At 53.0% G+C, this 21,789-nt stretch overlaps 1 protein-coding gene across 3 annotated transcripts in view; it reads right to left on the reverse strand.

Moving 5' to 3' along the window:
- Positions 1-21,789, reverse strand: part of NTNG2 (netrin G2) — a 137,264-nt gene that overhangs the window by 31,680 nt on the left and 83,795 nt on the right. For all 3 annotated transcript variants that reach the window (XM_077307018.1, XM_077307019.1, XM_077307020.1), the window contains exons 4-5: positions 6,212-6,384; positions 2,718-2,738 (exon numbers count right to left, since the gene is read on the reverse strand). In XM_077307018.1, coding sequence (XP_077163133.1) covers positions 2,718-2,738; positions 6,212-6,384 — 194 coding nt within the window. The remainder of the gene's footprint in view (positions 1-2,717; positions 2,739-6,211; positions 6,385-21,789) is intronic.

Genomic DNA, 21,789 nt, shown 5'->3' on the forward strand with positions numbered 1-21,789 from the left:
TCCCTGCTCAGTGCAGGATCATCCTAGGCATCCAGGCTGCTTGATTCCCTCCTGAGACAGCCCATTCCCCCGCTGAACTGCTCGGATGGAGAAAAATCTACTCACAACAGTGACCCATCCAGGGTTGGCCCAGGGTTTCGTGGTGCCCCAGACAAGCTGGGACCTTGGCACCCATCTGCTCCAGCATTCCACTTTCTATCGTGTCCAACCAGATCTTTGGAGCAATCAAGAAACGTCACTCCAGGGCTGCAGCTGGCAACACTCAGAGGAGTTGCAGCCCATGAGTTGGGAAACACAGGTCAGGAGGACCCACGCATACGCAAAAACTCTTGACACGCATGTTTTGGCACTGAACTGGATCGCCACGGCAGCTTCTTTGGGCAACAGCCCTCATGCAAGCAAAGCTGTCTGTTTGCACAGGGCAGGCAACTGCTGGGAATACTGGAGGGATGATGGAGTCAGTGGAGTGGGGGGGGGGGTGGAGCAATGTGGGCCCTAAGGCTTCCTTTCCTCTTTTAGCTTGGCCATGACTCACTTCCATTTCATTCCCTTGGCCCTGGGGCTGGCTCAGATTTCCTCACCTTTAACTTAATTGTTAAAACTTCAAGGAGAAAGACTTTGTAAAAGGCCAGGGGAAAGGCGGGGCATTGAGAAAGCCAGGAAATGAGCCATGAGTCATGAGGGAGATCAGAGAGACAAAGTCATCCAAGGTTCTTTGTTCCCAGCAGCCTCCTCCTCACCTCTCGGTATACCTTTGAACTCTCTCAAAAGTGTGGGTGAAATCCATCCCACTCATGGCAAGCCCGTGGGCAGCGGATCCTCTCCTGAGATCCCAACCACTAACCCTCTGCCATGTTGGACCCAGGAAGACACCAGCCCCTGGCCGACCCTGCTGGGGCCTCGGGGCTGTTTCTAACAAGGGCAGCTAATTGATGCCACTTAATGAACTCCGAGGGTCTTTGGCAGCAAAAGCACACAACCACTCCACTGAACCCTGCTGGCATCCCAGCGCAATATTTCCCCCACTCGTATTGCTAAATCCAAAGTGTGTACGAGAGGGTGTGATTTTCCCCAGTAGCTCATTTGTAACCTCTTGTGGCGCAGAGTAGTAAGGCAGCAGACATGAAGTCTGAAGCTCTGCCCATGAGGCTGGGAGTTCAATCCCAGTTTAATCTAAAGGTTGCCTCAGCCTTCCATCCTTCCGAGGTCGGTAAAATGAGTACCCAGCTTACTTACTGCGGGGTAAACGGTAATGACTGGGGAAGGCACTGGCCAACCACCCCGTATTGAGTCTGCCATGAAAACGCTAGAGGGCGTCACCCCAAGGGTCAGGCATGACCCGGTGCTTGCACAGGGGATACCTTGACCTTTCCCTTTTAACCGTTTGTTCAGGCCCCCTCTGGTCTTCCTGGAAGAATGAATATGGAGCCCCCTCCAGCACCTCATTGCAGAAATCAGCTGTGTAGATGCAGCTGCCCAAATGGGACCAGAGGGCAGGAAGTTGGGGACTGCTACGCCCACACTGACTCTGGGGCACACGGGTGGCTTCAGGGCTGTTCCTTGTTCTGGAAGAGCTCCAGGCAACTGGGAATGAGCAGTGGGGATTTGCACTGGAAGGCGTGGCTCAGTGGCAGGGCACACACCACAGAACAAAGGACCCGGAGAGCTTCAAAGGGCAAAACTCTGCAGCTGATCAATTCCAACTGCATGCCCCAAAAAATGCAAATTCTGCAACCTATTTAAATCAGGCAGATGGAGCAAGTTCTCTCATGTTGCATACCAGATTCTGTAGTTTTTATACTTCTGCGTAATCTATTCAGATTTTGCTATGAAAACGTGCAGAGCACTGAAGCCCTTGTCCAGCCAGCCGAGGACAATGTTACCGAGTCACCCACCTAAGACTTCACACAACACTCTGAACGCAGAAGGGCTAGAAATGTGGCCTAGAAGCCAGGCTCAGTGGCCAGGGCTACCTTCTGGGCTTTTCTTGCACTCCTGAGGAATTCTAGCATGCACAGAGACCCGGTGGGAGGACGCATTCTCTTCCCTGAAGTCTCTCATTCGTGTGCTGCAAATGGTTAAGAGAGTCAGACTAGCATCTGGGAGATCCAGATTCGAATCCCCACAAAAGCTCACTGAGTGACCTTGAGCCGGTCACACTCTTGCAGCCTAATCTACCTTGCAAGGTTGCTGTGAGGATTAAAAACATGGAGGAGAGAGAATGATGTGAAAGGCTTTGGATCCCCATTGCGGAGAAAGATGGGGCATAAATGGATGAAATAAAAGGAAACCAGGGTTTTTCTAACAAACAGCAGAAACGTCCCAAGACATTTAGCCTAACTAAAGTAAAAGGGACGTGCAGCTGAGAAATCCCACCCCCCTTCTCTCATGTACAGCTTCTGATACTGGGGGGGGGGGGGAGGGCACAGCATTCATTGGAGTTTTTGAAGAGCCTTTTATTTCCTTTCCTGCTGCCGCTTGAACAAACCTCACAGGGGGATAAGCCAAGCCAGGGAGACAGAGACAATGAGGTTACAGAAGTCAAAGATGGTTCTTTGACGGTACAGAAATGAGGCACAATTAGAGGAGCGGAGTTATGGCCTGCAAGATGCTAACAGACAGAGAAAACAGCCATTCTTTCCCTGTCAAGGGACGTGTGCAGAGACCATGCACTGAGCATGTCAAATATCAGCTTTTCAAGTTACATTTTTACTTACTGCCGAAGTTCGGAGCTGCACCTGGAAGAGAAGGAGAAGAGAGGAGAGAGAAAAAATAAGAGGGTCAGCAAAAACAAAGAAGGGTGTTGTGCTAATTAACAGGAAGTGGGCAGATGTCAAAACAGCCAGTGCAGGACAATGCCAAGAGGTGGCCAGAGAGCACGGGCATTTTGCGTCCAAGTCACCTGCTGTGACCTGCAGAGATCAGCCTGCCAATGACCTCACTTATTAGCGTTCTCTTACCTGGCCCTGGGTCTGAGCAGGGTCAAATATTTCTGGCATAACAGCTTAATAAGTCACACTGCTAGCGGACAATGGCATTCTGTACAGCTCTTAGTAGTTCTGAGTCAAAATTACAGAGGGACAGGTTTGCAAAAAACTTCTATCGGAATCAACTCCAAATCCGTTGACCTTTCAGGGATCATTATAAAAGGGCAGAAAAGCGACTCAGGTCTTGGGGATCCCTGACTGCTCCAGTTTCCCCGGTCAGCCAGGATAAGCAGCACCACTTTCGTCCTAATTGGCTTCCCTACTTTGCCCTGAGCACCGGCTCAATCGGATTAGCTAACAGCATTGTGATGTCATCAGGTCTAGTGCAAAACCCCTGATTGTCCGAGATTCCTCATTTTGGGTGGAATGAAACAGTGAAAAGAGGGGCCACTGACACATTCGCAGAAGGGAAGGGAAAGAGCGGGACAAAACAGTGAAAGCCAGATCTAAAGGATGCTCAAGGAAGCATCTTGCTCTCGCTCGAATGTGCTAAGGCCACCCCTCCCTCCGCCTAGGACAGGAGCGAGGAATCAGGGCCACACGGTGAGAGCAATGATGAGTCTCCATCCCAGATCACCGGGGCCCAACTTTTGACCCCCAGGCTCTCTGGACCCGGGTTCCCTAGCAGGGCTGGGAAAGACATGGAGCCTTGGGGGGAGGGGGGATCTGGGGCAGGGAGGGACTCAGTGGAGCCTGCTGCCGGGGAAGCAGCCATCTTCTCCTTTGATTCCAGGCACCCCTGTTCCCAAATGTGCTGCCTGCAGGCACAGTGGTGCCCATCAGTACTCCCTTTGGGGTCCGCTGAGCTTTTTGGCAAGTGCCCAGGGCCACTGTAAGGGATTTCCTCCTGTTCCACCATGAGATGGTGATACCTCCTCCCTCCCTGCCATACTCAAAAGCGTATTCAAAAATATCCTCCCAGGTTGGGACAGAATGTAGGCAATCTGGAACCCATAGCTAGCACAATGGGAAGGTGCTGGGGCCCCCAGACAAAGGAGCTATCTTGTAAGGCACATTGGTTTTCAAACTGAGACATCCTCGGGAAATGACCGATTGCTCGCTCGTACAAAGCCACCCTGGACATCTTGCCCGCCAGAGGTGATCTTCCTTTGCAGTGCCCACAGGATCAAAAGAGACGCAGCTCCTTCTTCTCCATCAGCAGACGCAACTCCTTCTTCTCCATCAGCATTGTGTAGTCCTCCTACGGGGCATTCTAGGGGGCGGCAGAGCCTGGCTCTACCCGGGGCGTTGCAGCCTGAGCGGATGAGTGCAAAATGCAAAGGAGGCCGGCTGTCAGAAGCAAAAGGCCCTCAATGGAGCCTTTGAAGGAGCGCGGGCGCTCGGTGGGAGCTGACAATCCCGCTCCCTTTCAAAGAGCCAGCTTGTCTCCTGTTCTTGGCAAAAACAAAACATTCCTGCCATGGCCTTTGGAGCCTGGATTTCAGCTTTGATCCGGCCTAGAGCACATAAATCTTTCAAATAGGAGGACAGAAAGCGTGTCGGGGAACGGCAGTCTTTGGGGGACGCTTGAGGCAGTCCTTTGAAGGCCAGAGCCATGTTTCGGCTGTTCCATCCCATTCAAACTGTCCCTAAAAAGCGACCGTGGTCAGGGTCTCTTTCATCAAGCGCATTGTACTCCCGTGGCGAGAAGGGAAGCAACAAAGCTGCGTCTTGCGGTCTTTTGAAGGCAAACCGATTTATTGCAGCCCAAACTTTCCGTGGACAAGGGCCTGCTCCATCAGTTGTAGGCAAGCTCTAACTGGTGTAACTTTCTCCTGCAATAAATCTGTTGGCTGTTAAAGGTGCCACAAGACTCTTTCTTCCCTTTCACTTGAACACGGCTACTCCTCCGGGTCCTGCCCAGAGGGTGGAGAGACAGTTGAGCAGCCTGTGGAAAATCCACCCAAACCTTGACCCAGTGGCTGGCGTGGGAGTGCCGGGCGCTGTTTTCCCGGTGGAAGTCCGAAGACCATCCTCTGACCCTCTGGGGTGTGTGTGTGTGTGTGTGTGTGTGTGTGTGTCTCAGGCCATCTTTGAGAAAGAGTCTGTGCAGCCCAGTGAGAAATCTCGGCTGTTGTTGCCGGAGGGATTCCAGGACTGGCCCACTTTGCGAGCATTACTCATAGCACACATTCAGGTGGGAAGCCATTTCGGTCTGAAGCATCCCGTGGGGCCCTTAAGACCAGCCAAGTTTCCTTCTGGGGATCAGCTTCCGTGGGCAGGCCCAGTGTCTCTGGGGAAGTGTGCTGCACACCAAAGCTCGACCCAGAGTGGAACTTGGTTGGCCGTCAAGGGGCCCTTGCGGGACCCAAACTCCGCTTTGCTTTAGAACAGACGTGATGCTCTTTGATGACTTGCCGTAAAAATGGGAAGTGTTGCTGCTGACATCATCTTTAGCAAATGGGATTCAACTGGCATCTGCACACGCTCACACACACACGCACATGCACACACAGGCACGCACACAGGAAGGGCAGGGGCTGTGGCTCAGCTGCCTGGAGAAGGACCCCGGCTCAGTCTCCGGCATCTCCAGCTAGCAGGACCAGGCGGGGGGGATGGGAAGACCTTTCTCTGCCGGAGACCCAGGAGAGCGGCTGCCGGTCTGAGGAGACACGACTGAGCGTGATGGACTGAGGGTCAGCCTGGATGCCTACAAAAAGGGAGGGAGTTTATGACCTTGAAAATTATCATAATAATTATTAATAGAGGGGGAGAATCGGAAGCCTGTCTGATTTCCGTGTATATCATGAATGGCTGTCTCCTAAGCTTGGCAGTCCCTGGCCCAGGTGGCCCATCTCAGAAGCTAAGTGGGGCCAGTCCTGGTGAGGATTCGGATGGGATGGGAGACCCCCGAGGCTGCTGTACACCAAACCGCCTCTGCCTGCCTCCTGCCCGCGGTCGGCTGTGACCCGACTGCCGTTGGGTCAGCCCCTCTGGGGGTCTGCGTTCCCCTCAAGCATGGAAGGGGCTTCGTTTGCTGTAGAGCCTTTCAGCCAAGTGTCCCTCTCCAGCCCAGACCCCCTTCTCCAGGACACGCCGTCCTCCCTCACTTCTCCCCGCAGCCAGCCAGGCACCCTCCTTCTCCCTCCTGGGAGGTGCTCCGCCCGGGTGTGACGGCCAAGGCCACTGGTCTGGCTGGCCTCTGCCCGGATGGCAGGCGAGCCTCGGGGTCCCTCCAGGAGGGCCTCAGAGAGAAGCCGCAGCCCTGCAGGAGGGCAACTTACACACATTCGGAGAGCCGTTGGGGAGGGGCAGGTAGGAGCCAGCCCGCCACGACTTGCTGCGGAAGTTCTTCTTGCACCTGCCGCAATCCGGCCCGGTGGTGTTGTGCTCGCACTCGCACTGCAGGCTGCCCTCCTTGAAGGTGCACAGGCTGGCGTGGAGGTTGCATTTGCACCTGCAAGAGAAGCCAGGCAAGGCGGCTGAGAGGCTGGTTGGTTCACTCACACGCTGGGAAATCTCTACCGTGCTGCTTGGCTACAACCTCCAGACAAATTCACCGAAGGCACAAGCAGGGGAGGAGCCATCCCTCCCGACGGCAGCGTGCCCGGGGGTTGTGCTGCTGGGTTTGAAACTCCCTGACTTGGGGCAAAGGGTGGGCTTGGGGGGGGCCTCCATGGGATACGATGCCATAGGATCCATCTCCCCAAGAAGCCCTTTTCTCCAGGGGGGAGCGGCCTCTGTCGGTGGAGGCCACCTTGGCAGCCCACTTCCTCACTGCTTGTCAAAGCCAGAGCATCCAGCTCTACTTTTTTACTACCTGGAGGAGGCTCAAAAAGGCTTAAAATGACCTTTCCATTCCTCTCCCCACAACAGACACCCTGTGAGGGAGGGGAGGCTGAGAGAGCCCTGAGATTACTGAAGAAGAAGAGTTGGTTCATGTATGCCGCTTTTCTCTACCTGAAGGAGTCTCAAAGCTGCTTACAGTCCCCTTCTCTTTCCTCTCCCCACAACAGACACCCTGTGAGGGAGGGGAGGCTGAGGGAGCCCTGAGATTACTGAAGGAGAAGAAGAGCTGGTTCTTATATGCCACTTTTCTCTACCCGAAAGAGTCTCAAAGGGGCTTATATTTGCCTTGGCTTCCTCTCCCCACAACAGACACCCTGTGAGGGAGGGGAGGCTGAGAGAGCTCTGAGAGAATGGGAGGTCACTCGGCTGCACGTGGAGGAGTGGGGAATCAAGCACAGCCCTCCAGATTAGAGACCACCACTCTTTACCACAACACCATGCTGGCACAATGTGGTGGGCAGGGGAAACCCAAGAACTGCTCCAGGGGGCTGTTTTATTGTAGCAGTGTGTGTGGGGCCCAATTTCTCCCGTGAATTACAACCCGTTGTCCTCCACAAATGGCAGCTTTGAGGACGGCGTCTTTGGCATCGTGCCCCACTGAGACCCTCCCTGTGAGGGGCCCTTTCTTCCTGCTGAGGGGACCCACGTGGCATGATTTGGGGCAAGCAAACTTATTTTATACTGTAACCACCCCCCGCCCCACCCCCCCCGCCCCCGTTGCAAGATGCTTTAAGGGAATAAAGAGTCAAGGCCTTGAGTTTGCTGCTGTGAGCAAAGTTTTGCAGAGAGCGAGAAAAACACGGAGCTTGCTGAGGCAGGAGCTGCATGCAAAGAACCAAGAAGATGTCTTTATTTATTTACAGGCCGGTTTGGAAGGACAGATCAGCCGCACCGTTCTCCAGACAGTCAAAGGAGAAGCGTGACTGAGGCACATAAATTCCAGCTAGTCACGGCTTCCGAGGGTGCCTTGAACTCTCTTTCATGCTTGCGAGGAACAAGTAGGCATTCACTGACTAGCCCCTGGCTTGGATCCTGTGATTCTGCCCCCCCCACACACACACACACAATGCCCTTTGCCAGCAGTCAAGCTCAACGGGACCAAGGCTAAATGGGATGAGGTCGGCTCCCCGCCAAAGACAGACCCACAAGCGGGTTACTGGATCTCTGCCCTTCCACTGGATCTCTTGCAGGCCCAAACTCTCACGGCCCTCTCTCCAAGGCAGCCCTGGATGAACTCCGGCTGGGATTCCCTCCAACAGTCCATCCTCCGTCTGAAAGGGGATGGGAGCTGGAGCAGCATTCCCACAGGGGCTCAGGGGTGAAACCACGGAGTCCCTTCGGGGATCTGCTAACCATCTTCAAGTATTTAAACGGGTGCCAGATGGAGGATGGAGCAGAGTTGTTCTCTCTTGCCCCGGAGGGACAGACCAGAAGGAATGGGATGAAATTAATGCAAAAGAATTCCATCTAAACATCTGGAAGAAGTTCCTGACAGTCAGAACAGTTTCTCAGTCGAACAGGCTTCCTCGGGAGGTGGTGGGTTCTCCATCTTTGGAATTTTTTAAACAGAGGCTGGAGAGCCATCTGACAGAGATTCTGTGAAGGCAAAGGGGTGGCAGGTGACAGTGGATGAGCAATTGGGATGTGAGTGTCCTGCATAGTGCAGGGGTTGGACTAGATGACCCAGGAGGTCCCTTCCAACTCTATTATTCTATGATTCAGAACAAGAACTGATGTGTCATCAGGGGATAAGATGTAGCCCTGGGGAATCTCCAGGTCCCATCTGGAGGCTGGCAACCCCAGTCCTGATCATAAGAGGCATCCAAATATTTCCAAGCAAAAACATAAAAGTGGTTACAGCTCACACCTAGGGAGATGAGCCAAATCCCAGCCCATGCCATCGAGGAATTTTGATTCTCACTGACTTCATCTCCAGGGGAGCTTTCGGCTCACTTTAGCAATAAGTTTGCAATTAACTCTAAGAGGTAAGGATGCCAGACTCCAGGTGGGGCCTGGGGATCTCCTGGAATTCCAGCCCATCTCCAGATTGCAGAGCTCAGTTCCCCTGGAGGAAAGGGCTGCTTGGGAGGGGGACGGAGGGATGCCAGCCTCCAGGTGAGGCTTGGGGATCTCCCGGAATTCCAGCCCATCTCCAGACTACAGAGCTCAGTTCCCCTGGAGGAAAGGGCTGCTTGGGAGGGGGATGGAGGGATACCAATCTCCAGGTGGGGCCTGGGGATCCCCTGGAATTCCAGGTCCCCTCCAGGTTACAGAGTTCAGTTCACCTGGAGGTTGGATACACACTTTTCTTGGATGCTTTAGGATGCTTACGGCTGATCCTGCATTGAGCAGGGGGTTGGATTAGATGGCCTGTATGGCCCTTCCAACTCTATGATTCTATGATTCTATGGAGGAAAGGGCGGCTTGGGAGGGGGACGGAGGGATGCCAATCTCCAGGTGGGGCCTGGGGATCCCCTGGAATTCCAGCCCATCTCCAGACTACAGAGCTCAGTTCCCCTGGAGGAAAGGGCTGCTTGGGAGGGGGACTGAGGGATGCCAGCCTCCAGGTGGGGCCTGGGGATCCCCTGGAATTCCAGCCCATCTCCAGACTACAGAGCTCAGTTCCCCTGTAGGAAAGGGCTGCTTGGGAGGGGGACAGAGGGATGCCAATCTCCAGGTGGGGCCTGGGGATCCCCTGGAATTCCAGCCCATCTCCAGACTACAGAGCTCAGGTCCCCTGGAGGAAAGGGCTGCTTGGGAGGGGGACTGAGGGATGCCAGCCTCCAGGTGGGGCCTGGGGATCCCCTGGAATTCCAGCCCATCTCCAGACTGCAGAGCTCAGTTCCCCTGGAGGAAAGGACTGCTTGGAGGGGGACGGAGGGATGCCAGCCTCCAGGTGGGGCCTGGGGATCCCCTGGAATTCCAGCTCCTCTCCCGACTACAGAGCTCAGTTCCTCTGGAGGAAAGGGCTGCTTGGGAGGGGGACTGGGGGATGCCAGCCTCCAGGTGGGGCCTGGGGATCCCCTGGAATTCCAGCTCCTCTCCAGACTACAGAGCTCAGTTCCCCTGGAGGAAAGGGCTGCTTGGGAGGGAGACAGAGGGATGCCAGCCTCCAGGTGGGGCCTGGGGATCCCCTGGAATTCCAGCTCTTCTCCAGACTACAGAGCTCAGTTCCTCTCGAGGAAAGGGCTGCTTGGGAGGGGGACTGGGGGATGCCAGCCTCCAGGTGGGGCCTGGGGATCCCCTGGAATTCCAGCTCCTCTCCAGACTAGAGAGCTCAGTTCCCCTGGAGGAAAGGGCAGCTTGGGAGGGGGACTGAGGGATGCCAGCCTCCAGGTGGAGCCTGGGGATCTCCTGAAATAGCAGCTCATCTCCAGACTGCAGAGCCCCTGGAGGAAGGGGCTGCTTGGAAGGGGGACTGAGGAATGCCAGCCTCCAGGTGGGGCCTGGGGATCCCCTGGAATTCCAGCTCCTCTCCAGACTACAGAGCTCAGTTCCCCTGGAGGAAAGGGCTGCTTGGGAGGGGGACAGAGGGATGCCAGCCTCCAGGTGGGGCCTGGGGATCTCCTGGAATTCCAGCTCCTCTCCAGACTACAGATCTCAGTTCCCCTGGAGGAAAGGGCTGCTTGGGAGGGGGACGGAGGGATGCCAGCCTCCAGTGGGGCCTGGGGATCTCCTGGAATTCCAGCTCCTCTCCAGACTACAGAGCTCAGTTCCCCTGGAGGAAAGGGCTGCTTGGGAGGGGGACGGAGGGATGCCAGCCTCCAGATGGGGCCTGGGGATCTCCTGGAATTCCAGCTCATCTCCAGACTACAGAGCTCAGTTCCCCTGGAGGAAAGGGCTGCTTGGGAGGGGGGCGGAGGGATGCCAGCCTCCAGGTGGGGCCTGGGGATCCCCTGGAATTCCAGCCCATCTCCAGACTACAAAGCTCAGTTCCCCTGGAGGAAAGGGCTGCTTGGGAGGGGGACGGAGGGATGCCAGCCTCCAGGTGGGGCCTGGGGATCCCCTGGAATTCCAGCTCCTCTCCAGACTACAAAGCTCAGTTCCCCTGGAGGAAAGGGCTGCTGTGGAGGGAATATCCTGTATTGCAGAGCCCAGACAGTCTCAATCTACCCCAGGCTACACCCCCATCCTAGATTTGCCCCCCCCAATCCCCTGCCACTGGCAAACCTACTATGAGGATAAGAGATTCATTCCCTAAGAATGAGTAAAAAAAAGGCCAGCTCCTTAGAGGGCAGGATGAATGCCATTGGGAGAGAAGGACTCCACGAGGCAGAGAGGGCTGCAGCCCACCAGCAAGGGAGGCAGAAAACTTAAACCAGCTGCTTGGAAACAGTTGGGGGAGGCATAAACACAATGGAAGGCTGCCACTGTCACGGGCTAGTAACTTGCAAATTGTTTCTCCTTTGCCAGAACCCAAGAGCGAGATCTCCAACAGATGCTGTGAATATTCATAGAATCATAGGATCATAGGAACATCTTTAAACCGCCCGCGGCGCCACGGACTAAATAAAAGAGTAAGGGCTGTGTGGGAGGAGTTAGGGTGGGCTCTGTCCGGGATAAAAACTCGGAGGAGCGAATCAGGAGCCTCAAAGTGGCTCCTGATTCGCTCCTCCGAGTGGCACTCCAGGGCCAAGTGTCCAATTGGCCTGTGGGACACTTGGCCTGTCTCCCGGATGCCACGCCACACACTGCAGTCCTCCCCGAGGAGCCATCCTGGCCGGATGGGTGCCACAGAGGAGGCTCGCCCCACTTCCCTGGGCTCGGGGAAAATCACTTTCCCTCCGCCCACAGGATGCCCTTCCCCAACTAGCCTCGTTCGCCCCCTCAATCTGCGCTTGCTGCCGCTGTGGCCCGACCGCCAACAACAACGCAGAGCCCAGCGGCCCGCCAATGAGCCGACGCCCACGCTCCGACATCACCGCCAAAATGGAGAGGGTGCCGCCGACATGATGGGACCACCGACCACCCGACGCCGGACCCCATGCCCTACCTGCTCGCCTCCTGTGCCTGCCCGCCGCCACGACAATGACGCCGCGGAGCCGCCGCCCGCACTCCAAAATGGCCGCGCTGACGACTCGATGCCTGCTTCAACTTCGCCGCCAACACCAGGAGGCCCGTCGCCCAGCCGCTGGAACTTGCCCGCTGACCTGAGGAGCCACGCAGACCAGCCGCCGCAGGAGCCCACACCCTCCCTTCTACCCTACGACTGCTCCCCACCGCCACGACTTTTTTCCTAGTAGAATCATAAAATTGGAGTTGGAAGGTACCTCAAGGGTCATCTAGTCCAACCCCCTTCACTATGCAGGACACTCACATCCCAATCACTCATCCACTGTCACCTGCCACCCCCTTGAACCTTCACAGAATCTCTGTCAGATGGCTCTCCAGCCTCTGTTTAAACATTTCCAAAGATGGAGAACCCACCACCTCCCGAGGAAGCCTGTTCCACTGGGAAATTGCTCTGACTGTCAGGAACTTCTTCTGGACAGAATTTCTTTTAAATTAATTTCATCCCATTCGTTCTGGTCCATCCCTACGGGGCAAGAGAGAATGACTGCTCCATCCTCTATATGGCACCCTTTTAAATACTTGAAGATGGTTATTAGATGCCCTCTCAGTCGTCTCCTCTCTAGGCTAAACCGACCAAGCTCCCCCAACCTATCTTTTTTTTTATTTATTATATATGAAGCGCTTACAGAAAGACGAAAAGAAAAAGAAACAACCAGCTAGCAAAATAATTGTTGATACATATGAGAGTATAGTCTGTTATTATCTTAAGAAGTATATAATCAGTTCCCATCGCATATTGTTGTTGTTGTTGTTGTTATGTGCGAAGTCGTGTCCGACCCATCGCGACCCCATGGACAATGATCCTCCAGGTCTTCCTGGCCTCTACCATTCCCTGGAGTCCTTTTAAGTTTGCACCTACTGATTCAGTGACTCCATCCAGCCACCTAATTCTCTGTCGTCCCCTTCTTCTTTTGCCCTTGATCGCTCCCAGCATTAGGCTCTTCTCCAGGGAGTCCTTCCTTCTCATGAGGTGGCCAAAGGATTTGAGTTTCATCTTCAGGATCTGGCCTTCTAAGGAGCAGGCAGGGCTGATCTCCTCTAGGACTGACCGGTTTGTTCGCCTTGCAGTCCAAGGGACTCGCAAGAGTCTTCTCCAGCACCAGAGTTCAAAAGCCTCAATTCTTTGACGCTCGGCCCTCCTTATGGTCCAACTTTCGCAGCCATACATTGCAACTGGGAATACCATAGCCTTGACTAAATGCAATTTTGTTGGCGGGGTGATGTCTCTGCTTTTTAGGATGCTGTCTAGATTTGCCATAGCTTTCCTCCCCAGGAGCAAGCGTCTTTTAATTTCTTTGCTGCAGTCCCCATCTGCAGTGATCTTGGAGCCCAGGAAAATAAAATCTGTCATTATCTCCATTTCTTCCCCATCTAGAGTCGTCTCTTGGGTTGTTAGAAAAGAGTGTTTGCTATGACCATTGTATTCTCTTGACAAAATTCTACCAGCCTGTGCCCTGCTTCATTTTGTACTCCAAGGCCAAACTTGCCTGTTATCCCGATTATCTTTTGGCTTCCTACTTTAGCATTCCAATCCCCCATGATGATAAGCACATCATTTTTTGGCGTTGCTTCTAGAAGGTGTTGTAGGGCTTCATAGAACTGATCAACTTCATCCTCTTCAGCAGCAGTGGTTGGGGCATAGACCTGGATCACTGTGATGTTGAATGGTTTGCCTTGGATTCGAACTGAGATCATTCTGTCATTTTGGGGATTGTATCCCAAGACTGCTTTTCCTACTCTCTTATGGATTATGAAGGCTACTCCATTTCTTCTGCGAGATTCTTGTCCACAGTAGTATACCTGATGGTCATCTGAATTAAATTCACCCATTCCTGTCCATTTTAGTTCACTGATTCCTAAAATGTCAATGTTCAGTCTTGTCATTTTTTGTTTAACCATGTCCAGCTTGCCTTGATTCATGGATCAGACGTTCCAGGTTCCATATTAGTCCTAACCTAAAAGTTACTGCTGTCTTTCTTAACAAAGTAATTATTGATACATATGAGAATATAAGAGCCTCTTGTGGTGCAGAGTGGTAAGGCAGCCGCCTGAAAGCTTTGCCCATGAGGTTGGGAGTTCAATCCCAGCAGCCGGCTCAAGGTTGACTCAGCCTTCCATCCTTCCGAGGTCGGTAAAATGAGTACCCAGCTTGCTGCTGGGGGGTAAACGGTCATGACTGGGGAAGGCACTGGCAAACCACCCGTATTGAGTCTGCCATGAAAACGCTGGAGGGCGTCACCCCAAGGGTCAGACATGACTCGGTGCTTGCCCAGGGGATACCTTTATGAGAATATAATCTATTATTATCTTAAGTAATATATAGTCAGTTCCCATCGTATGTTAGCCCTAACCTAAAAGTTGCTGCGGTCTTTCTTAAGAAAGACCAGGTAATTACTCCACTGTTTGTCACATTCTTCAGGTGGTTGCAAAAAATGGAATTGTGCTCTTTTCCATGATGTATCTGCTGAAATCAATATAACAGTATAACAATAACAACAACACACCAACTGGAACAATTAGAACGGCACTTCAATAATAACTTTGACAATCCCTCAGTAGGTTCGGTCCCTCAGTCTGGGGGGGCCCCTGTAGATGTTATGGGTCAGTCGGCCCCCCCAAATGCCTGGTGGAAGAGCTCCCTTTTGCAGGCCCTGTGGAATTGTGGAAGTTCCAGCAGGGCCCTGATCTCTTCGGGGAGCTCATTCCACCAGGTGGGGGCCAGGACTGAAAAGGCCCTGGCCCTCGTTGAGGACCGACGTACTTCTTTAGGGCCAGGGATCCACAGCCTGTTGGAAGTGACAGAGCATAGCGCTCTTCTGGGGGTAGAGGCAGGGAGGCGGTCTCTCAGATACACTGGGCCCAGACCGTGTATGGCCTTAAAGGTGATTACAAAAACCTTAAGCTGCTTCAAGACGAAGACAGGCAAAGAACTCTCTGCATAACTAAATGTTGCACTGCCACCAAGAAATTGCGTACTATGTATGTGGATCAGAAAATGTCTCTCTCATCCGATTTCAAAAGTACAAAGAGCCATTTGTCACTGGCAATGTAAACTATGTTTTAAATATTGAATTTAAAGTTTTTATGTTGTCAGATCTTTTAAACTTTTTATAGTACTATTACTGTTATTTCTCTTTTTAAATTGTCTTAGTTTGTAATTGATTGTATTTTAATTTTTGTCTGAATGACCGTAAATAAACATTATTAATTGAACCTTAAGCTTAATCTGGAATTGAACTGGGAGGCAGCCGAGTTCTTGGAGTACCAGCCAGATGTGGGATCTCCATGATGTCTTAGTGAGAATCCTGGCCGCGGCATTCTGCACCAGTTGTAGTTTCCGGATCAAGGATAAGGGCAGGCCTGCATAGAGTGAGTTGCAGAAGTCCAGCCTAGAGGTGACCATCACATGGATCACTGTGGCTAGGTGCTCTGGGTCCACGTAGGGCGCTAGTAGCTAGGCTTGCAGAGACGATAAAATGCCAGCCGCGCTACCTTTGTGACCTGGGCCTCCATTGTAAGAGAAACATCCAGGGTCATGCCCAGGTTCCTGGCGGAGTGCGTTGGTGAGAGCTGCACACCGTCCGGGGTGGGCAGGCGCGCTTCCTCCCATGGTCCCTTCCTACCCAACCACAGGACCTCCGTCTTTGAAGGATTGAGCTTCAGGCGACGCTGCTTGATCCATTTTGTCCCTGCTTCCAGGCATCTGGCTAAGGATTCCTGGGGGGGGGGGGGGTCAGCGCAGTCATCCATCAGGAGGAAAAGCTGGGTGTCATCTGCATACTGATGGCAACCCAGCCCAAACCTCCGCAGCAGCTGAGATATTAAATAGGATAGGAGAGAGGACAGCTCCTTGAGGGACTCCACTTGTGAGCTGGTGTTGGTTAAATACTCTCTCCTATTGCAACCCTCTGTCCGCGACCCCAGAGGAAGGAATTCAGCCATTTAAGGGCTGTTCCCCGTATCCCGGCATTGGCTAGGCATTGAGCTAGGAGCTCATGATCAACTGTGTCAAAGGCTGCCAACAGGTTTAATAGTATCAGCAGCGCTGACCCGCCTTGGTCCAGTTGGCGGCGGAGGTCATCCGTCAGGGCGACTAGCGCTGTCTCCACCCCATGTCCAGGCCGGAAGCCCGACTGAATGCTGATATTTGGCTTGCAGCAGCCCTTTCAACCAACTTCCCCAGAAACACCAGATGCGAGACGGGGCGGTAGTTGTCAGGCTCCTGTGGAGCCAAGGATGTTTTCTGAGCCACGGGCGTACCACTGCCCCTTTTAATCCCTCCGGGAATTCTCCCGTTGAAAGGGAGAGGTTGATTATTTCCTGGAGGGGAACTCCTATTCTTAGGTCTGTGGTTTTTAGGAGACACGGGTCTAGAGGGCAAGTGGTTGGCCTTGTTGCTAGCATCCTGTCCACTTCATCTAATGAGAGTCGTCTGAAGTTACTTGTTCTCTCCAAGGACGGCCAAGGAGCCTCCAGTTCACTTTCTGTGTCCAAAGTTGGAGGGAGGTCATGGCAGAGAGTCGAGATTTTGTCTGCAAAGTGACTCGCAAACGCCTCACAGCTAATGTCCAATTGGCTATTTTTTTTGCGCCCTTCATCAAGGGCGGTGAGAGATCGGACTACCCTAAATAGTTGTGCTGGGCGTGAGTGCGCAGACGCGATGCTAGTCGAGTAAAAGTTGCGTTTCACTGACTTCACCGCCATCTCCTAGGCTCTTAACTGCATTCTATAAGATGCTCTCGATTCTTCGTTGCGGGTCTTCCTCCAAACTCGCTTGAGTCATCTCAGTTCCCGTTTTTATTCAGCTTAGCCCACTTCTCGAGCCTATCAAGATCATCCTGTATTCTGTTGCTGTCCTCAGTTGTGTTTGCTCCCCTCCCAGTTTAGTATTGTCTGCAAATTTAATAAGTATCTCCTCTAATCCCTCATCCAAATCATTTATAAATATGTTGAACAACACAGGCCCCAGGACAGATCCTTGGGGTGCTCCACTTGTCACTCTTTTCCAAGAAGATGCTGAACCATTAACAAGCACCCTCTGGGTATGATTTGTCAACCAGTTATTGATCCACCTGACAGAATTAGGATCCATATCGCATTTTACCAACTTGTGAACAAGAATATCATGTGGAACCTTTACTGAAATCCAGATAAACTATGTCCACGGCATTCCCCTGGTCCAGCAAGGTAGTCACTTTCTCGAAAAAAGAGGTAATGTTGGTCTGACATGACTTGTTCTTGCAAAACCCGTGCTGAGTCTTAGAAATCACAGCTCTCAGTTCCAGCTGCTCAAGGACTGTGTGTTTGATTATTTGTTCCAAAATTTTACCAGCTACAGATGTCAAGCTGAAGGGTTGATAATTACCCGGATCCTCTGTTTTCCCTTTCTTGATGATGGGGACAACATTGGCCTGCCTCCAATCATCTGGCACCTCACCTGTTCTCCAAGAAGTGTCAAAAATAATGGACAGAGGTTCAGAGAGGACATCTGCAAGTTCTTTTAGTATCCTTGGATGCAGTTCCACGAGGAGGAGTTTCTCATGAGTCTCTCCTGCAGATCCACCAAGCCTGCCTAGGCCTGAATGTCATTTGCACATCAAAGGTAGGTTTGGTGGCTCCAAAACAGAACCACACAACTTCTTTCTGACCCTTGCCTTTCTTTGCAACGGTCCAAGAAACAATAGGGCGGGCGGCCGCCTCTCTCACCTCTCCTATACCGGATGACGCTGTACTCCTCTCCCACACACAGGCACCAGGAGCCTCATATTGAGTCTAAATGGACTCTGAAGCACAGAGCTGTCCAAGGCAGTCAACGAGATTTTAGAGAGCTGGTTCTCAAAAGCTCTGAGGAAGGCAGATTGCCAGAGAAAGAGCTCAAAAGCCACGTGGCTTAGATGCCTGGGGAGTGCTGGCGGAAGGAAGGAGAGCTGCCTTTGTCCGCCAGGTTATACAAATCGAGACCGAAGTCTCCCTCTGTCCGCCCTTGCAGAGATGAGTTTCTGCATGGCTGTCCTCACCCTCTTGCATAGGCAATGACCCACACACAGGTGCCACTGCATCCGGAGCGCTGAATTATTGAATGCCCAGGAGCAGCGGCTTCCTCTCTTGCTGCCATTTCTTTCGTTCTCTTTTAACAAGGAAAGCAGAGCAGCAGGTCACGGCAGGTCACAGCCTCCTCACGGTGGTGCAGGACCCAGGACAGAGCAGAAGGGCCTCACCCAAGGGAGCAGGCAGGGGAAGCACAGAAGGAGACGGAACAGCGGCCCATCCAGGCCGGGACAGCACTGACTGGGCACCTGTGATACGGAGCCCGAGGCCTTCAGCAGGCAAAGCAGGGAGCACTTGCTATGGTATCCCCAGCCCTGCACAGGTGAAGGGGACCTCCAGGGACTTGGGGCTTGCATCCCCCTCTCTGTACACTTCAGGGGCATCTTCTGTGAGCAAACCCCTGCAGTGCTCGGTTTAGGAGACGGACCAGGCTTCATGGCTGCCTGACAGTCGGCGCCCCTCGCCCTGGATGGCGACCTTTAATCTGAAGCCCCGGGTTGGATTCCCCACTCCTCCTCCACATGCAGCCCGCTGGGTGACCTTGTGCCAGCTACAGTTCTCTCAGAGCTCTCTCCGCCCCACCTCCCTCACAGGGTGTCTGTTGTGGGGAGAGGAAGAGAAGGCCATTGGAAGCCACTTTGGGACTCCTTCAGGTAGCAAGAGGCGGGGCACCAAAAAGCAGCCCTCCGTTTCTCTGCTCCCGTGACTGCAATCCCTGCCGGTCCAGAGAGCGAGAAGGGTCGGAATCTGGAGCAGAGCCAGGTAGGAAGAGTCAGCACAAGCCCCCCAGCAGTCGGGGGCAGCGGAAGAGGCTCCCCACATGCCCATCTTGTTTCTTTCAAGTCTATTTCCCCCACACATCTGAGGGTTCACTGTCCTCCTCTCAACAAAAGAGTACACAACGTGATGAGTAGGAATCAGGACAAGACTAACAACTTGAAATGCAGCTAACAGACAACCTCCTACTCAGCAGAAAAACAAAAAAAGAGATTTTGAAAAGCCCCACACAAGCCTAGCAGCAGGTTAGGGGGGGGGGAGAACGCTTTCTTAGAGTTTGCCTTTAGAAGAACTCAACCGCTGGCCGCAGTCTTGCCTCCACAGGAGAAGGAATACAAAGCAGGGCTTCACTGGCAGATCTGGGAAGCCTGGGGGGGGGGGGAGCGGAGGAGGAGGGATTCCCTGAGGTGCTCCGGATCCAGGGTCTTGACGGAATTCAAGGTCAAAACCAGCCAGCCCCTGGGATTGAGCCTGCCCACAGAGTGGAAGCCAGCAAAGAGGCATCCAGGCAGGTGAAATCTGGGGGCAACCCTCTGGCAGAAGCGTCCAGACCCCAAAGGCTGTTCCTCGCAGACAGCAGTGCAGCAACTCCATCCGGAGAGGTCAGAAGGCCCATTTTGCTCTAGAAGCTAGCGCCAACACAGATCGATTGCCATGAAGGACCAAAGCTCTGCGGTCTTTGGGGTGGAGTGATTAAGAGGGATCCGCCAGCCGCTTTGAAACTTCTTCGGGTAGTAAAAAGTGGGGTACAAAAAAACAGCCCATCTATTCTCCTAATTTGAATTTTTCTCTTTAGGGAAGTATCTTAGCAGCATCAATAGAACTAGAATGTGGAATGGTCAGCCTTGTCTTGATTGGCGTTTGGAGCACAAATGGGGAAACCAGAGTAAGGGATCAACACAAAAGCCCAGAAGGGTCCCTGAACAGCACAGCTGGCCTCACCAACCATCTCTTGAGAGTGTCACGGAGCAGGAAGCAAAGGGAGGGCAGGAGGCACATCTCTCTGGATCACATCAATAAATGTGTATTAAAAGCCAGTGGAGCATGCATTAAATGGAGTGCAGCCCTTTGTATTAAGTGTTCTCTTTATTAAGTTGCAGCTAATATTTTCCGAGGCTTATCTAGATCAGGGACCTAAGGTCTTGCAAAGAATCTGGGGGGGGGGGCACATAGAGTAGAACCCCTGTTTCTCTCTGCCAGGATCCAGGACTCATCTGTAAATACCCTCTTCTCATCCAAAGCATCAATTCTGCTAGGGAATTGCTTTCCGAAGTCAACCTTTGAGAATCGTCAATCTAATCAGAAAACAATCACCTGTGCAACCAGACCCCCCTCCCCCTCCCCCTCCCAACACAGCCCTTTTCAGGCCAATCAATCAGGATGCATTATTTAATAGCCGAGGGTGAGGATCCCTCCTTGTGTGGCTGCTGAGGCTCCCTGGAGTAAAGGTTCCCATCTCCACCTGCATGCCTGCCCACTCCAGTCCCGGCTACTGATTTGACGGCCATTTCGTTCGGTAGTTGCCTGACCACACAGCTGTCCACGGGGAAGCCACGAACTGAGCATCTTTTTCCTCAGCTTTGGGCTGATCCTGCGTTGAGCAGGGGGTTGGACTAGATGGCCTGTATGGCCCCTTCCCACTCTAGGATTCTAGGATTCTCTAACTCAGCGGACCCCAACCCCCAGTCCGGAGACTGGTACCAGTCTGTGGATCAGTCGGTACCGGGCCACGGCTCCTTCTCGTCTTCCTCCCCAGCTGCTGCCTCGGGGGCTGCCTTGCCACTCTGATGCCAACTTTCCTTTGGTGCTCTCCAGCGGCCGCCATGGCTGGGGCTCCCTGTCAGTGTGGCACTGCCCCCCTCCCCCCAGGCCTCAGTAAAATTGTCAAGCGTTTTATCCCCGGTGATAAAAAGGTTGGGGAGCACTGCTCTAACTGACAATCAGATTTATGCCTGATACTTTCAGTCAGATACTTTCAGTCTGGTGTCCCAGAGGCCGAGAAGGGATTCAAATTCCGCTCTGCATTTTCCTGTTCCTCTTGAATGGAGGCTCAATTGAAGATTTAAACCAGGGGTCCCCAATGGGATGCTTGTGGGAGCCATGACACCTGCTAACATCTTTTCTGGTGCCTATCAAGTGTTTTGGGGAAGTGGGTGGGGCCAGGTGGTGCTTTTGCCCAGCAAGAGCTCTGATTGGCTGTGCAGATGTTTAAACATTGCTTGGATAGCATCTGCCACCAGAGCACAGGGGCCCTTGCTTTCAGGAAGGTGGGATGACCCTTTTGTAGCCAGCTTCAACTGGAGCAGCCCTTTGGGGGCAGGCATTCTGTGGCTGCCACCCACCACACAGATTGGGGCTGCCTAATCTAAATGGCATTTGAAACAGAGGGACATGGGTGAATTTAGGACCATGCACCTGTGTTCCCAAGCAGAGTGTAGTCAACTGTTCTGCAAAAACTTTAAGGAACCACTAACACTACCATTGATAGGCATCCCGTGTCAACAGAGAATACGGTATTGTACATAGTAATGTTACATGAAAATGATATTTTAATGAGCCATCTGGGTTCCCCTTTTTGCAGCAAACTGGATAAAATATTTTAATAAATAAAGAACCCTGTCAGGGAACTTGCAATTGATGTCAGACAGCATGGGGACCTGCTGGGGGGGACCAATTCAAGAACGACCATCTGGCTGTGGTGGACTGATCCTTTAGCTGCCTGGGAACACCCTTGGGGGCTGCTGCTTTGGAGGGTCACCGTCAGCCACGTGCAAGTGGAGCCAGATGGTCCTGCAGAGCAGGTGGGGTTCCTATTTGCCCACTTATGGTGAGAGACCTCCAGGTGATTTTGGCCCTGATTAGATTATCAGAGTTCGTGGTGATTGCTAAAGCTGCCCTCTATGGTGCTTGCACAGGGGATACCTTTACCTTTACCTTATGGTCAGAATGTCCTGATGTCAGGAGAGAAAGAAATCCCTTCTACATCTATGGGATGGCTTTCCTGCTCTCCAGCGGCAGAGGCATCTGTGCAATCCCAAAATACGTGGGGAGGCAGCCCAAGTGGCCCAGAGGGAGTTGCCAGCGCCTAGCTGGGAAATACCTGGAGATGCTGGGG

Source organism: Paroedura picta, chromosome 12, assembly GCF_049243985.1.
Source record: "Paroedura picta isolate Pp20150507F chromosome 12, Ppicta_v3.0, whole genome shotgun sequence".
Taxonomy (NCBI): Eukaryota; Metazoa; Chordata; class Lepidosauria; order Squamata; family Gekkonidae; genus Paroedura; species Paroedura picta.